General features: G+C 30.5%; 2 protein-coding genes across 4 annotated transcripts in view; one reads left to right on the top strand and one right to left on the bottom strand.

Annotated features, from left to right (window-relative positions):
• Positions 1-17,713, bottom strand: part of LOC106784870 (T-lymphocyte activation antigen CD86-like) — a 277,467-nt gene that overhangs the window by 111,952 nt on the left and 147,802 nt on the right. The window lies entirely within an intron of this gene.
• Positions 7,951-9,653, top strand: LOC106784864. Its single transcript, XM_014744826.1, has one exon. The coding sequence runs from the start codon at positions 8,231-8,233 to the stop codon at positions 9,473-9,475; it is 1,245 nt and encodes a 414-aa protein (XP_014600312.1). The 5' UTR covers positions 7,951-8,230; the 3' UTR covers positions 9,476-9,653.

Below are 17,713 nucleotides of genomic sequence, written 5' to 3'. Positions count from 1 at the left end.
ATCTCTCTCTGTCTCTCTCTTTCTCTTTCTCATCTTCTAACTATCTATCTTTCTCTTTTCTTCGAAGTAAATCTTGTAGGATGTGTGTAAAAACGGGAAGCTCTACAAGAGCGTGGAAAAGGTTGGTCGACGAGAAATGAAAGAGAGATAGAGAGATAGGAAAAGGAAAGGAAAGAGAGAGAGAGAGAGAGAGAGAGAGAGAAATTCGACTGCATGAAACTTTGGATCAGCCCCAATCTCCGATAAGTAAATTGGTCGGGGCATTAGTAGTCTCTGGCGCGTTGCAATTCCGGTGGCTCGCTCTGCACCGGCTACCCAGATTATGTTACAATGTTAGACGACAAAGTTTACCCATTATTAGAGAGAGTCGTCTCTCTATTTGCGACCGAAAGTACTAAATGAGTCATCGATTTTAATGCTCTCTTTCTAGGATTCCTATGCTGCACACTGTTGTTCTCTCTCTCTCTCTTCCTATATTTCTTTCTTTTAGATAATTAAAAAAATTGTATTATTGACGATTGAAAAAAGTCCAATGGATTTTCGAAACTTTTCTTTTTTTTTTTTTCAATTGGAGAAAAAGAAAAAAATATTTTCGAATCGGTGAGGAAAAATCGTTTAACGTGATTGTTATTTTAGGACGTTCGTTTAATTATATTTTGTTTTTTTTTCTGGTCAAAGAAAAAAGTTAATTTTCGTTTTCTTTTCTAGCGTGAAATATTTTTCGTTTATTTTTTTACAACGAACGGAGGAAAGGAAAAATGGGAATAAAAAATAATCGTGTGAGAAGATTTTTATTTGGAACGTTCGTTCAATTATATTTGTTTGTCATCGGAAAAAAAAAAAAAAGAATTAATTTTCTTCTTCGTCTTTTCTTGATTTTTTTTTTTTTTTCGCCAAATACATTTTCACAATGGACGGAAAGAAAAAAGGGGGATAGGAGTCGAAGCGAGTTTTGGTTCTTTTTAAAAGTTGGAAACGCTTGAAAGTAATAAGGAAAGAATCTGAAATGAAAGAAAGATTCTCGAGAGATCGTATTTTCTACGAAGAATTAAATCGTTGGTTCGCTGGCGCGATTAACGCGAAGGGGAATAACAAGAGTCCGTTTAAAATTGATCAACGTTTCAGTTATTGTTTTAGAAAATATATAAATATTTTTTTTATTTTAGAAATATTATTCCTTTTTACAAAGACAATCGACTATCATCAATGTCTTTTATTGTACAGGCAATTTTTTGTACATGTTAACTTCTACAAAATGGTTCATTTAATTCTCTGTTATAGTTGAAATTGTATAAACGATTACTTTTCATGCTATTTCTTTTCACTTTTCAGCCTGAAAAACAAAAAAAAAAGAAGAATCAAGTAATTTCCATTCAGAAAGTATAATACACAATACAATAGTTCAAATCTCAATAAAAGATAAAATGTGTGGAAAATCTATTAAATAATATATTTTCTTTTTTATTTCTATTTATTCGTGTTTAATATTTTTTTCACGTAAAACAAATGGTCAGTAAATATGAATATTTATAATACTGACAGTTTTTTATATTAATCGGTGTAATACTTTAATATAAATATTGACCATTTATTTAAAATACTGACTAAAAGTGTTAACAAAAATCCGACCTAATAAATAACAATAATTTAGATAACAATGAAAAATGGAGTCTCTCTCTCTCTCTCTCTCTCTCTGAAATATTAAATATTTGATCGAGTAACTATTAAATATAAATATTGATGAATAATATCCACCAATTAAGATAAATTAATGAATTCATGATGATATTATACGACAATACATGTAAATTGTTTTATTTTACAAATTAAATTTTGAAAAATAAGAAAAAAACAATGAAAGAAAGATGGAAGACAGAAGATAGGCTGCCATTTAGAGTCGGTTTCGTCGATAAATAAGCTCGACTGTTAGCTATCATATTTCTTTGTCGTGTCATTCGGCCGGTATCTCTCGCGTCGAACAGAAACGGTCAGATTATTTATGATCCTCTGCACACGATTTATTAAGGAATCGATTTGCCATACTCTTCGGTTGGATTAATTTTTATATTCGGATCGATGCGAGCCGTGCTACTGCGTCGTCTTTGTTAACTAACTTTTTCTTTCTATCATTTTTCGTAAAAAACTTTTACGATTGGATATCATTTCTCAATGTACTAGAAAAATATTGTATAATAACTAAAGTAACGCGAAAAGAGAGAGAGACAAAGGAGGGTGAGGGAGGAGGGGGGGGGAGAGAGGGTAATTGTTACGAAAACAAATATTTTGTTTATTTATAGAAAATATTATTCAAAATTGAAATATACGATGTGAGGAAAGAGTGGCAGAATGAAATGCTCCTATTATTTTTTTCATTTATCTGATATGCAGTAAATTGTTGGAGAAATTTATTAAACGAGTCAATTATAACGTCAACAGCCTTGCAGAAACTAATAAATTATTGTGTAACGTGACACTCACGTAGGTAACTCTTATCACCTTTCCAATATTAGTTTATTATTTAAGAAAGTATACGAAGAAAAAGAGAAATTATATATCTTCTTAAAAAACTTATGCGATTGTTTCGAATAACAAATATTAATTAAAATCCATTCAAGGTTTCCTCGTTTACAGGCTATAACTGATATTCTAATTATTTATTTCTATGTAGAATATTTTGTAGGAAAACTTATGTCTCGTGTAATATATTGATATATTTAAATATTTCTTTTTATTAATTTAAAACGGTCCCCGGTGTCATTTTCATTTAAAAGATACCTAAATATGTAGGTACATTATTTTTCTTTTATTTTTCAAGCCGACGTTACAAAATAAAATATACTTGATGGAAGATCTCAAATAAAATGGAAATTCAGTATGGTCCATTAAATTTTCATCATATAAGAGTGTTCAAAATTGATCTACAATAATATAAAATAATGTTAAGAGAATGATAGACAATGTACGCGCTTTCAATAGTAACAATTTAAAAATCGTTAAAGACACACGATTAATATACAAACATCATTATTACTAAAGACAATTTATTTTGATATTAGATAAACTTGATCGGTTACCTTTGGTTTCGTGTTTTCTTTTTTTCTTCCTTTTCTTATTATTAAGAAATAAAAAATCTTCAATGTTATCACTATCCTTACGTTATCATTTTCATCCTTTCAACAAAACTGGCATAAATTGGCCAAATGACATTTGCAATGGAAATTTAATTTAGGTCGATTTCGCGTTATGGAAAGCATAGGGAAGGATTCTTATTTAACTTATACCACTCACTTAGCAAATTCATTATTTACCTTATTTTTTAGTAAGGATTGTGTAAACGCAAAGTACGGAAAGTTAAGCATATTCTACGCGAGGGAATTATTATTATACCTACCGACATACTGGGGAGGACGTAATTCATGGTTAATTTATGCTGTATTTTATAGCGCAAGGTTTACAAAAGATAATATTCGCACACGGGTAGGAAGATAACGTACCTATCTCTACCGAGAAATAATAATGTTAACGAAGATTCATTCAAAAGGAAAGATATATAACTGAACGATTAAGTAATAATTAAAAACTTTGGACTAACATAATAATGATAAAGTTCAAATAAGTTTGACGTTTTATATTTGACAACTTTTTAATGTGTAATTTTACAAAATAAAAATAATTCATTATATTATAATAAAAAATGTTAATAACATTGAGAAAGTTTGTAAGGTGAAAGGAATGATGCTGTAATTTATGAAATATGTTCGTTTAAAAAAGAGAGAGAGAGATAAAAAGTATTAACAATTAATAGGTATATGATACGTATTATATGTATCATATAAATCAAATGGTATATCTGTAATAATATCTTTCGAAAATTCACGCTAAAACTCATTGCACGATAAGTTAAAATAGAAATATTTAAATAATGATATATATATAAGATAGCAGTTTGATTTTAATTAGACATTTGAAAAGAGCAAAAATGAAACGGAAACCGAACGAAAGTAGAATTAAATAAATAATTCAATGAAATAACTAAAAAAAAAAAGTTGAGAGTTGACCTATACGGTTGAAGCTTAAAATCAACTTACAAAGTTAAGCTTCATCTCGCATAGAAATAATTTTCAAAACGGGATTTCGTAAACGAACGATGTTGTAACTTTTACTAAAACTCCGATAGGTTTTCGGAGGAAAATGGTTACGATATATATATATATATATATAGATAGTTAGAAATTTTCAGTAGGTTAACGATGAGTTGAGTGTATGGGACAATTTGCTAATGAAAATTAAACGGTACTTGTGATTACGATAAAACCAGTGAAATATAACTTACGAATGATGTCGTTATAGACACCGATATCAAAATAGCTATATGTATACGTTTTCAAACAAGTGCCTATTTAATTGCAACGAATCATATTTATTTATAGTATTGCGCTCATTATATTTATTCTAGTTATTCACATTTCAATACTAACTCGTGATTATTTCCACGAAAGATAATATGTCAACATATTCGTCGGCGAAATGATCGCTATAAAAAAATTAACGATAAGCAAATAGAACACAAAAAAAAAAAAAGGGGGAAAATAAGAACCAATGAGATATAATTATTCATTTTGTCTTCTTCTTCTTTTGGGGGCTTTGCAAGATTCTCAGATTTATACGCTATTTGTAAAGTTGAAATTACTTTACCGACGTATGATCTTGATATTTTATATTTCACGGATCAAAAATTAATCCGCATTGCGAGTTCAACGATCTCCTCTTATATCTGCCGTTTGATCGTCATTGAAGAATATTCTTTTTATCTTCTCTATTTTTATGAATATATTTATTTTCTTGTTCTTTTCTTATTTTATGATCTAACGAATGACAGTCTCGAAATTATTGAAGAATTAAATTTTCATTCGAAATTTACTCATTAAAATTGCAAAGCAGTATTTAATTCTTTGTTTTTTTTTTTTTTATATATCCTCATGATTTTTCTCGTGATATGTTAAAAATGAAATATTGAAAAGTATTGAGAATGTAGATTTTAAAAAATGTAGGAAATAAAAAGGTCGGTCAGCATCCGGTGGACGATCTCGTGTGTTTTCGACACACACAGAGAGCGTAGACGTGGTTTGACGGTTCGGAAGGAACGACCGTGTTATTTACATATATTACTGAAGAAAAAGAGGAAAAGAAGAGAAAAGAAGAAGAAGAAGAAGAAAACGAGAAAAGGTGGTACCCGGAGGACACAAATTTATGGTTCGTGCAGGTTCTTGACGGTCTCTATTTAGAAACGTTCTTTCTGAAAAGCGTAGCTTTCGTCTCACAAAAATCTTCCCGACTCTTCTGTCCGTCTCTCTCTCTCTCTCTCTCTCTCTCTCTCTCTCTCTCTCTCTCTCTCTCTTTCTCTTATCCTTATTCTTTATCTCGTCGCTACGTTGGAAGAGGCCACTCGTGCGCGGCCAATTCAGTTAATTTTTCCGTGGTGAAAGCCAAGAAGACGATTTTTCCCGCTCCTTGCCTTTCTAGATCTTTGAGCTTTCCCCCTCCCCCNCCCCCTCCCCCATACCTCTCCCTTTTCTTTATGTTTTTTTTTTTACCTCTTTCCTTTTCCTCCTCCCCGCCGTAATCCTCGCGTTAACTTTTTTCTCTCTACAATCTCCTTACCCTTTCTTTTCTTCTTCAACGAAGTCACGCCGCATTCACCACGTATTGTTCCTTGAAATCGTCTTCGAAAGGTCTCTTATTCTTTTCATTCTTTTTTCCTTTGTCCTTTCGTTCTTACTTTTTAACGTCAGAACTGTCTCAGAAATTCTCAAGACGAATGATAGAGAAAAAACCGCTGAAATGGTGGATCAAGTGGTTGACTGTTTCTGACAGCCTATGTCCAACGAGCTTAAATATTACATCGTAGTTAAAAATGATTTTAAAAATTTATAGTAATATGATTTATTTTATTTTGTTTTTAACAAAATGTTAATAATTCTATATCATTTATTTTGAAAGCCATCAAAACGATTTATATGTTTGTACGGTCATCTAAGCATCCTTCAATTTTCGTATATTTTCGCAAACACTTTCTCAATTGTTTGTGATTATAAGATTTTATTCTTCCAAGTTTTCACGTTGTAAAGGTGAAAGGATGTACTATGAAAAAGACACGAGCTCGATTACTAATAATTAATGATATATTATTTTATTCTGTTACGAATTTTAGCTTTTCTTATATCGGTCTTTTATGCTACATCGATTAATTACTTGATTCTGTTAGCTAGCCTTTCTTTCAACATTTCTTTCAATATTTCTTCGGAATTCTTTCGCTCCGATAATTCTTATGAATTTAAGATATAGCGACAGATAAACTTGCACTTAAATAAACATCGACCAGGGTCTTGTGATACTGTAGTCAATCCATACTTAACATTAGTATATATTATATTTGTGCACGCTTTGTTTGAAGAGTGGGGCTGGGAGGGTGGACAGGTTGTTGTTTTCTATTCATTTAATTCTATAATTGTAAGTAAATATCTTGAAACGATCGCAACTGCGATTAATTCTTCGGAATATCTTACAATTTATTCTCTATATTAGTCTTAACGCAACACCACCCAGATTACATTTTTTTTCGGCTGACTGAAACTAGTACCTCTTCTCCATTTATTTTTCCGATAAACTTTCTTTTCTTTTTTTTTTTGCAAAGCACGAACGTTTCACTTTGTTTTGTCGTTGACGAAATTTGTTTTTTTTCTTTTTTTTTTTCCTTCAATTCTAATCTATTTATATTTTTTTTGACGATGGTACAACTCGATAAACTTAAAATACTGATATTAATTAATTCTTACGACCACTTTTTATTTTATTTGATAACTTTACCGATAATTGTTACTCTTTAATTCGAGAATCTGTTTTTTTCCATGCTCGTTTAATTCTTTTTCGCCTCTCATATTTACAAATTTGTATAAATTACAACATTTAAAACGATCAATTAAAAAACTTAAATAAAAATAATTTTTTAAGTGTATTTATTAACTTTGAAAAATATTTTTAAAGAAGTTTCAATAATTTATAATTTTGGTCTTAAACGTTTTAATCATATTACATATTTATTTCATACATGATAAATCTTATCTTATACTTATGTAATTTTATCTCGTCTAATTCGTACGATATAAAAAGTGGACAAAAAATATTCTCTTCTAAGGCACCGAGATATTATATAATGAAAGACCGAATTCTTTTCCATGGCCATTTTTTTCAACATATCAAAGTCATCGTATTTTTTTTTTAAATGGGACTGCATATTTATACTAGAATATTCTTATAGCCTATAAAAAAAACAAATCCAACGATGTTCAACATGTTGATCATTAGTTGATCTTTACCGAGAAAATTGTAAAATGTTTGTCAGGAATTACAAGTACGCACTCGGAGGATGTTAAATGAATAATCAAATGCAAATCAACATACAACACTCATAAAGGCAAAAAATTTTCTCATGTATAAGAGACAACATATATATGTAGGAATAAAAATAAAAAGAACAATATAGCTTTCAGTTAACATTTTTTAAATTTACTTTATTTCGTTAAATTATGATTTTGATTATTGTAAAACAAATATTTAAAATCTCTTTTAATTAATTTAATAAATTATTTTAAGTTATTACAAGATTAGAAATTGTTAATAACAAAATAGAATAAATTGTTAATGCAACAACAAAATTGTAAAAATTGGATTCCTCATTAAGATGTACAATATATAAAAAGAACGTATAATGTATTGTTAATTCTTTTATTATACGGTTTTATGTCTCTATTTCTTTAAGTTAATTACACTCATGTCAGTATATTTCCTACTCCTTTATCACTTTCTTCCTCTCTCTTGTTCTCCCACTCTGCTACTTCTTATAAAAATGATTCATCTAATTGAAATATAGAAGCATTGCTTATTCAGTCGTCCATCAGATCTGAACGTATTGGCTACTTCTTGAATTTGTCTGTAATATTCGCACATATAATAGTTCATATAATTGCTAATTTGAATATTGAAACAAACAAATAAGTTTAAACACTTCAACATTTCGTATATATTAAGAACATTTGCCTATAAGTGAATTGTTATATAATATTAATTGAAAAATATTTCTTCCTGTGAATGTGGATAAGGAAACGTAAAAAAAGAATATATTGTTATAATCAAACACACGCGTTAATTCGAACGTTTTGTAAAAGTGAAAATGTCTGACGTAAACGCCAAGATCAACAAATATTTCAATGTACTTGTACCTAAATTAGCGAGTCATCTTCGAGATGATTTCGATAAATTTGAATGCGAGTTTAATCAACCTGAAAATAGTATCTTTGCCTCTGGCATTTATTTCCTCGTAATCAAATTTTGGATTAAGAATGATAACAAAACTAAAGATAAAAAGGAACCAAAAACAACGATTATGCGATTCGTGATTAAAACACCGATCACGACTGAAGCCGTGCAACAAGTTACTAATATAAAAAAACACTTTCACAACGAAATTATGTTCTATCGTAATTATGCTACAGAGAAGGATAATTATCCAAAATGTATTTACATCGAAGTCGGTGACTTGCATGAGACAGCATTGATTTTGGAAGATGTATCTAATCGAGGTTACTCTCTTCATCCACAAAAAATCGATCTACCGATGGACGATATTCTTGCAGTTATGAAAGAAATAGGTAGATTTCACGCTAAAGGATACGTCATGAAGGAAAAACAATCTGAGAAATTTTTTAACCTGGTTAATGATATTCAAGAATGCCGATACAGTGATGACGATAAAGTAATGTCACATTATTATAATTATTTAATTAATTACGTAGGTGTCAGACCTGTCCTGTATTTACGAGAACATAATTACGATCGAGATGTTTGTGACAAACTCGAGAAATTCTTAAAAAACGCTTATGATAATATCGTATTAAAAACTACGAAACCTGTTGAACCATTGGCCATATTTTGTCACGGTGATTTCACTATCAACAATATGTTATTTAACAAGAACGAGAAGGAAACTCAAGTATTGCTGATCGATTTCGCTTTAATTCGATACGGTTCACCGACGATCGATCTTTCCACGTTTCTCTGTCTCTCTTGTATCAATCAAGTGAAATACAATAACATTTCAATGGTCTTACGAGCTTATCATGACGAATTGACGAGATATCTTAAAGAAAATGGTTTGACTGATTTAGATAAATACTCATATGAAGCTTTTTATAATGATTACGTCGAGAATGCTCTATTTGGTTTTACCATAGCTACATTTTTCTTACACATGCTTGTAAACAAGAATTTCCCAAAGATACCCGTTCTCATGAATAAAACTGTAGAAGAAGTTTCTGAATTAGCATTCGTATCCGGTGATGATGAAGTTTCCAAATTATTATCAGATTTGTTACTCGATTTAAAGGAAATGGGATGCTTTAATCATGTTTTATCGTGATCTTATCAGATTATTCGAAATATGAAGTACTTAATAAATTGATAAAATAACAGAATAAATGCATGTCATCTGTTATCTATTAGAAAGTGTTATTACGAAATAGACGTTTATGGAGTACTCGAATTTATATCTATATACTAATAAAACTATCTATTTATGTTTCATTATTAAAATTATTTTTCAAGAAAAAATATATTTCAAGCAAGTTAGAAGAAAATCAAACAGCCCCGATAAAATTAGAATTTCCCTTTAAATAAGAGTTTACAAAGTTTTTATTAAATAAAGTATCGATATTTCCATCACATTGCTGTCACTGAGATGAAACAAAATATAACAGGGAAAAATAATAATAATAATAATAATAATAATAATAAATAAAAAAGATAAAAAAAGAAGCGTTTAAAAGTTCATGCAACGTTTATCGAATACATCGAACAAAGCGTTTTACTTTCGCGCTTAGTAAAGAAGAGTTGTAGGATGCGCAAAAATTATTATTCTTCCAAGCGTAGCGAGAGAGACTGGGCTGGTATCTGCCTTTCAAATAAAGGCATCCTCGTGTCGTGTCGTACTGTACCGTATTCCTGTACGGTACGGAAAAAAAACTTTGTCATTTCCATATATTTTTCTTCGTGCATCTTGGCGTGCGCTCGCGCGTTCGCGCGAACGACTTGCAGGAAATTCGTTTATCACGTCGTAGCCTGAATTTCAAACGCCGTCAAAAATTTTCTTTGCTTTTCCTATGAAAGAAACTAGCTAGAAAGAAAGACAGCGAGAAAGTTGTGTGTGTGTATGTGTGTATATGTGTGTGTGCGAGAGAGAGAGAGAGAGAGAGAGAGAGAGAGAGAGAGAGAGAGAGAGAGAGAGAGAAAATGAAAGAAAAGAGATTATGCAATACCTCGTTCAGTGTTCTTGCACGATCATGTATGCGAACGAGTTGAGATAAACGATAAGAAGAAGAAAAAAAAGGACGAGAGAGAGAAAATGAAGGATGCATTGAAAATAGTTTTATTACAATTATACGTGAATATTCACATGGTGCGATATTAATCATAAAAAATGGGATAACCTCTTCGATAAGTCAAATTCTAATGTAATTTGTAGAAAAATGAGAAAAAAAGCTCTTGTGAAAAAATGTCATTACATTGTAGTAAATCGAAAAACATGTATACGTATATTTATATATTTGTAGGAATGTATACATACGTATATGTATATATATATAGATATGTATGTGCAAGTGCACTTTGGCGTAGCCTTCAAGCATGGTATCATATTGCGTAAAATCGAGTCTACGTCGGCACATACGTACATTGCATGCAATTTATGCGAGGTTGTATCGATCGACGTGATATCGGTATCATAATAACAAGGAACTACTATTCCTAATGAGAGAAATTGAATACACGTTGGTATTACTTATTGTTAGAATAATCAAAAAATAGTATAATCAAATTGACAGATGAAATCGATACATATTGACTTGTAAATATTATTCATAATAATAAACAAATAATTGATCTTGAAATTAATTAACTATTATAAAATATAAATATATTTTATTTCCTTTTATATATATTAAAATAAAAATGAGATAAAACATTGTTTAACTAAATGTTGCGAGAGTTATCTTTAATTTTCTCTTTTTTTTTCTTTCTTAAAATATTAATAATCATTTTTATAATATAATATAATCGTTCGTTCGTGCAATAAGAATCATCTTCTTGCTATTAGAAAACTGTGTATAAGTTTGATCGTTAAACTCGAAGAAGAATTCAACGTTTCGTACACTTTGCCGACAAGTTAGAGAACTTTTGAAGAGGTCGAAAAGAGTTTAACGATCTTTAACGACTAACATACAGATAGTTTTGCGTGAATGATAGAAAAAAAAAAAGGGAGAGAGAGAGAGAGAGAGAGAGAGAGAGAGAGAGAGAGAGAGAGAGAGAGAGAGAGAGNGAGAGAGAGAGAGAGAGAGAGAGAGAGAGAGAGAGAGAGAGAGAGAGAGAGAGGGGGGGAGAGAGAAAAGATAGAAATTGGTGTTCTGTATACTCGAACGTTTTAATCTGAGGAAGGGTCACCTCGTTTCTTAAAGTAGAAAATATTAGGAATATTTCAAGGGGTGGAGAGGGGTGGTAAAGGGGAACGTTGAGCGTTGAAGTCGCGAGTCGCATGCTCCAAGTTTTAAGATGCAATATTTCAGAACAGCTAGGAAGAGAAGAAAGCAAAGAAGGAGAGCCCTTTAATGCGACAAAGCAAATAACCTTCGGTCTAAGAAGATTGCGAGGGAAACAAGGTCGGCAGACGATACGAGTGTGCTGCAGAAAGAGAAGCATAGAACTTCCACGCCCCTTTTTCTTTTCTTATCCTTTTTCTTTTACCCTCTATAACCTTACTTTCCTACTCTTTTCTTCAAGTCTCGTTCTACCCACGCAGAATCTTGATAAGCACAAGACCGGCTAGATAAATAAATTCTATTCTCTCTCTGTCTCTCTCTCTCTCTCTCTCTTTCTCTCTTTCTATTCGTGAAAGTATTCTACGAAAAGGTTTTTGCTACCAAAATTTTCTCGACGATTCTCGCGTGTTTATTTCTCTCTTTAATTTATTTGAAATATATATTTACAAATTTAATGATTTCTAAATGTAATTTATTATTCGACGATTTATTTTAAGAATATATTATCACGTGTTTAATATTTTTTCTATAGATCGTAGAATATTTGTACTTATTTTAAGTTATGATTAATGATTATAAGATATATATATATATTTGATGTATATTATATTTGATAATATATAAAACATTGTCATTTCTATATGACAAAATGAAAATAATGACAAATATAAAGATATATTCTTGGCGTATATCTCACACCTTCGGTTCCTTTCAATATAAGAATGATCGATGATTCGGAATAAAAAGGTTTCAATAAAAGGTAAAGGAGAGGTCCTCTGGAAGGAAAGATCGAAATATTTTCAACTCGACTAGTGACAAATAACTTTGTTCCTAATTCGAAATTAATTCCGTCCTAGTCGTAATTTATCGTTCTTAGAAAATAAGACAAAAAAGGAAGGAAGGAAGGAAGAAAGAAAGAAAGAAAGAAAGAAAGAAAGAAAGAAAGAAAGAAAGAAAGAAAGAAAGAGAAGGGAAGAGTAGTGTTTCGGCACGCGAGCGTACGTACACCTATAGGCCAAAAGAAAACCTTGGATTACCGATAACGTATTATCGTTTTATCTTCGATACGGTTGATCGATAAAGCGAAGAAAAATATTCGTTCTATAAAAAAAAAAAAAAAAAAAAAAAAAATAAGGGAACAAAACGATCGGTGATTACGTGCTAAGTAATAAGAAAAATTGATGTTAAATCAATCTGACGCATACACAATGGTGCCATTGTAAAAATGAAAAATGAACGTTCCATTATTGTATAAGTCTTCCACTCTTAAGATCGATTAATTATTTTTCCCCTGTTAAAAATAAAATATGAAAATATCGTTTATTATCTAATTAATTCTCTTTTAGATTGTAATTTCATTTACTAAAGTACACAATTGCTTAAATATTTGTTTGATTAGAGAATTTTTACGAATGTATAATAAATGTTAAATATTAAACGCATCAAATGCCCTGGACAATAGTATATCGAATGATTAAAAAAGAAAATCTAATAGAACAAAAAGTATTGAGAATCTTTCTTTCCTATTTCTCTCTCTCTCTCTCTCTCTCATACACACATACACAATTTCTCTCGTTCGCGATACGTAAGTATGCAAATGCAAGAGTACATTTATCTCGGCACCACGCCCATGTATTTCCTGGGAGCTTCCGGACGCATTGTCGAGAGCGAATCGAATCCCCACACCCGTGGTCGAACTTGCCACCCTGAAGCCACCCTTCGAGAGCAAGCACCCACCCCTTCTTCATCCCGCGGAATCCCCGTGGTGCCGCCACCCCAGTCCGATACTCCGGAGATTTACGAGCAAACTAGCCTGCTCCCCAGGGCTAATAGACCGCCAAGTTATGGGCCAATTCAATTTAATTTCGAAAATAAACAACCGCCGACGGCGACGTAGGTCAATTTATTCCTAAATACCGCGAACCACCCACCTACCTACGAGATATTCTCTCTCTCTCTCTCTCTCTTTCTCTCTCTCTCTCACTCTCTTTCTTTCTCTCCCTTCTTCCTTTTCTCTATCTCATTTCATCTCTTACTTTGGTCCACTCGGAACGTAGGACATTCGACCGAGAATAATGGCTGGCTTGTTTCTTTTGAACTAGGTGTATTGTTCGAATAATAGTCGAAAAGCAATACACGCGGGATGGATGGTAGTCTCTTCAATTTTCAAAATGATTCTATAACGAAGTATGATTATTCAATCGATCTAACCAAGTGAGTTGATAGAGATATAATCAATTATTAAAATTCAATTGATTACACGTCAAGGATATTAAATAACAATTGAGTACTCACTCCTCTCTTCAATATAGATGGATCATCGTGAATCGAGAATACAAATAAATTTTAATGAAATTATTTCTGATAAGTAAGTGTGGATATACGTAGATACAGCGCTTATAACTGTGTGTATTTTTCAGATACATATATATATATACACACACATGCACACAAGTTTTCATTATTTTATATAGACATTATATCGTTCAAATATTCGTTAATTCACTTATCTTGGATTGGAGAATAATCTGTGAGATTAACGTTAGGAGAAAATTCAGATAGATAGCGAGAGAAAGAGAAAGAGAAGGAAAATCGCGTAAGCGTAACGAAAAGTTTCGAATTCATCCGTTTTACGTAACAAAGCCACGTTTAAGAAAGACGAAAAGAGACGATTGGTTTGGGCATAGTTGTTAAGGAAGAAGTGGTCTAAGTTTAATGAATTTCCGCACTCTAACTTGTTCGAGCCGTGAATGATCGATACCGGTTAAACCGTGAAAGAGTAATAGTATTTTGCACTCTATTATCTTTTTCTAATTTTTTTTTTCTTTATCTTTCCCTTCCACTATTTATTTTCTCTTTCTAAAGCTTCTATGAAAAATAAAACAAAAAAAAAAAAACGTCAAAGAGGTGAAAATCATTGGTACAGCAAATATTAAGAAAATCGAATTCAGTTATAAATCGAATTTGTGTAAAATTCAGTGATAAACAAGCCGACACAAATATTGGTTGATCGTTCGCTTTGATTTAAACAAAATAAAATTCGAAATTTAAACACTGACATATCTATCTCATGGTTTACACATCTCTTTTAATCGAACTTTATGTGATTAAATTTTTCTCTCTCTTTTTGTTTTCTTTTTTTTTTTTTTTTCCCCTAAACATTTTGACGATATTCGGATAGATCTAATTAGACCATAAAATAAATCAGTCGAATAACTCGTACAAGAGAATTATGTATAGTTATGTATACCTATATCAAACGTACCAAGGGGTGAACCCTTTTTCGCGAACTTCCTGTAAAAGTTTTACTTCTTTCCTCTTCCTCTTCCTCTTCTTTTTCTTCATCTTCTTTTTATTCTTCTTCCACGATTCTGTGAGAACTTTTAATTAAAATCTCTATGCCTCTCTTAAAGACGTACGACGTTCAAATCGTAAGGACGTTCTTTCTTTAGATATTATACGAGATAAGAAACCCAAGTATTGTGTTGTTTAATGATATCAAATGCAGAATTCAATATTTTGAATAAAAACACCTTCACAATTTAACAACCTCGAACTAAGTAAGATGTTTTAAAGCAAAATCTTGGGGTTTTTTTTCTTTTAACATATACATATTCATATGCGTTCATATTAATACATTAACTACTATATCAATAATTCATATTTAGTTTATTACATGCATAAAATATATTCAATTATCGTTCTATTAAATATTATTGAAAAATAATTTAATTCAATTATAAAATTGTGTAGATAAATTCTAAAAAATATGTTACTTTTTATTTTCTAATATTATATTTCAAACACATAAAGAAAAGATTCAATAGAAGGAGTTATTGGCTGCCTTGTAGATTGGGTCCTAGATACGAAGAGCATATTCCACTCTAATCACATCGTTACAACGTCGTGTTGATCATCGCACGTGTAATTGCATCCCGAGACACACTACACATTCTACGTTACGCAGTCATCTCTCTCTCTCTCTCTATCTCTCTCTCCATGTGTTCGATTTTGCACGTTTCATCCCGTTCGTTGTCGTCCCTCTCTCTGATTGCGTTTCAACGTGAATTTGCATTTCTATCAACGAGCGATGATACGGCCGCTTTAATGTAGACTTGTTTTGTCTAAATAATAACGTCAAACAAAAAAAAAATGAGAAATAAAAAATATTGCAGAAAACTTTTAACTCTCTTTTTGTTATCGAAGATGTGAGAAAATAATCGAACATTTTAAATAATTATTATTCGTGTCGTTTCTTTTACAAAATTGTATATTAAATCGCGATGAATATTGTAAATATCTCTTACGAGTAACAAATGAATATTTCTTCTTTTTTTTTTGATTGGCGATACTCAAAATAAAATCTCATTCAATTAACTCATGCCATCTTAAACATAAAAAATCGATAAAAGTATATTTATTTTGAAATAAATACGAAAGAAAAATGTTTTGCAAAATAATTTTAATAATAAAACATATGGAAACAGAAATAAAAATGACATTTGCAAATTTGTCTCAAATCATTAAATAGATACTTAAAAAATCCAAAGTATTACAAACTTTTCGGATTCTGTTAAAACAAAAAAATTACATGCACAATGTAGACATTTTTATTTCAAGTGTTAGTGCAAGTGATGAACTGAAAAATACACAATCCAAATTCAATCATAATCGCAGATATACAAGTAAAAATGATTTTATTGGGTATTAGATATTAAATTCAATTTGTTACATGTTATAAATTTAACTCTTATATGTGTATACACGTGTGTGTGTACGTGTGTGCGTTATATGGGGTTCTTTGTTTTATTAGGGTTAGAACAATTGCTTCTACCATCTGTGCACAAATCTACTACTGCATACATCTATACGATTCTATTGATTTTCTATAGAAACATTTTGAGAAGATAATGATGAAAGATGATATATAAGATTTTATCGAAAAAATTCATTAATTGTTGTAAGCCAATCTATTGATTTTCTGTACTTTGTTTCTTACTATTCTTATCATTATTATTATCGATGTGCTTTGTCGGATATCAGGATTCTTGATTTTTTATATTAATGGTACGAACAAATCAAATATAAAAAGGCTTTGCAAGATATTATTAAATCTCTGATAAAAGAGTATATGTCATAATTTCGTTAAAACAGGTAAAGTACGTTTATGTGTTTTATTAGGTTGACTAAACGCATTGCTTATTCTTGTTCTTTGCTTATGGTTTTAATAGTACCAGTCAATTCTATTTCCTTTCTGCTCCTTTATCTGAGTTTCTAACTTCTAATTCCAATGTCTATATCTATAGATTATAGTAGTACCCATATCAAAAGTACAAACTAAGTTATATTATTTTATATAATTCTGATTTATATATACCTTTGCTCGGCCATTAGAGAAATAAGTACATAAGAGGTATTACACACATTAATAAGTTCTGCAACATAGATGGTAAACTCTTGAGAGTAAAGTGATAATTAATAAATAAATAAATAACTGAATTGTGTTATTGTTAATATTATTATATTGTCACAAATTATTATTTTGATAATATTTTTTTTAAATATATTTATCAAGAAAAAAAACAAATCTAGAAATAAGTATAGTTAAGTAATAGCTTTTCTTCGAAAGCTACAACAAGTGGAGAAAGACGTTCATCAAAAATCTAATATGTCATGAAAGAAAAGTAGAATATAGAGATAAAGAAATAAGAAACAAGAAAAAGGGAGAGTGAGAGTGAGAAAGTAAGAAAATAGCCGTAGGGCGAAGCCTATTCGAGAGCAGATTAGTCTATATCTAGTTACATTTCTTTCGACATACACATTCCTCCATACTTGTTTCAACTATGGCTTCGTATTAATAAGTACTCTATTATATCATTATTACATAGATCTTCCAAAAAAAAAAAATTCGTAAACTTCGAATGAACATTACAATATACTGAATTTTTCATACTATTTACAGTAAACATTATACTAGTTAATTATTGTCACAAAAAATATATTAAAATTAACAGGAATACCGAAAAAAAAAAAAAAAAAACAGAGAGTTCTATAGATTTAAACAATAA

The sequence above is a fragment of the Polistes canadensis genome, unplaced genomic scaffold, assembly GCF_001313835.1.
Source record: "Polistes canadensis isolate GaletaPanama2010 unplaced genomic scaffold, ASM131383v1 scaffold_2, whole genome shotgun sequence".
In the NCBI taxonomy this organism is placed as follows: Eukaryota; Metazoa; Arthropoda; class Insecta; order Hymenoptera; family Vespidae; genus Polistes; species Polistes canadensis.
This window is presented reverse-complemented; position numbering and strand designations above follow the sequence as displayed.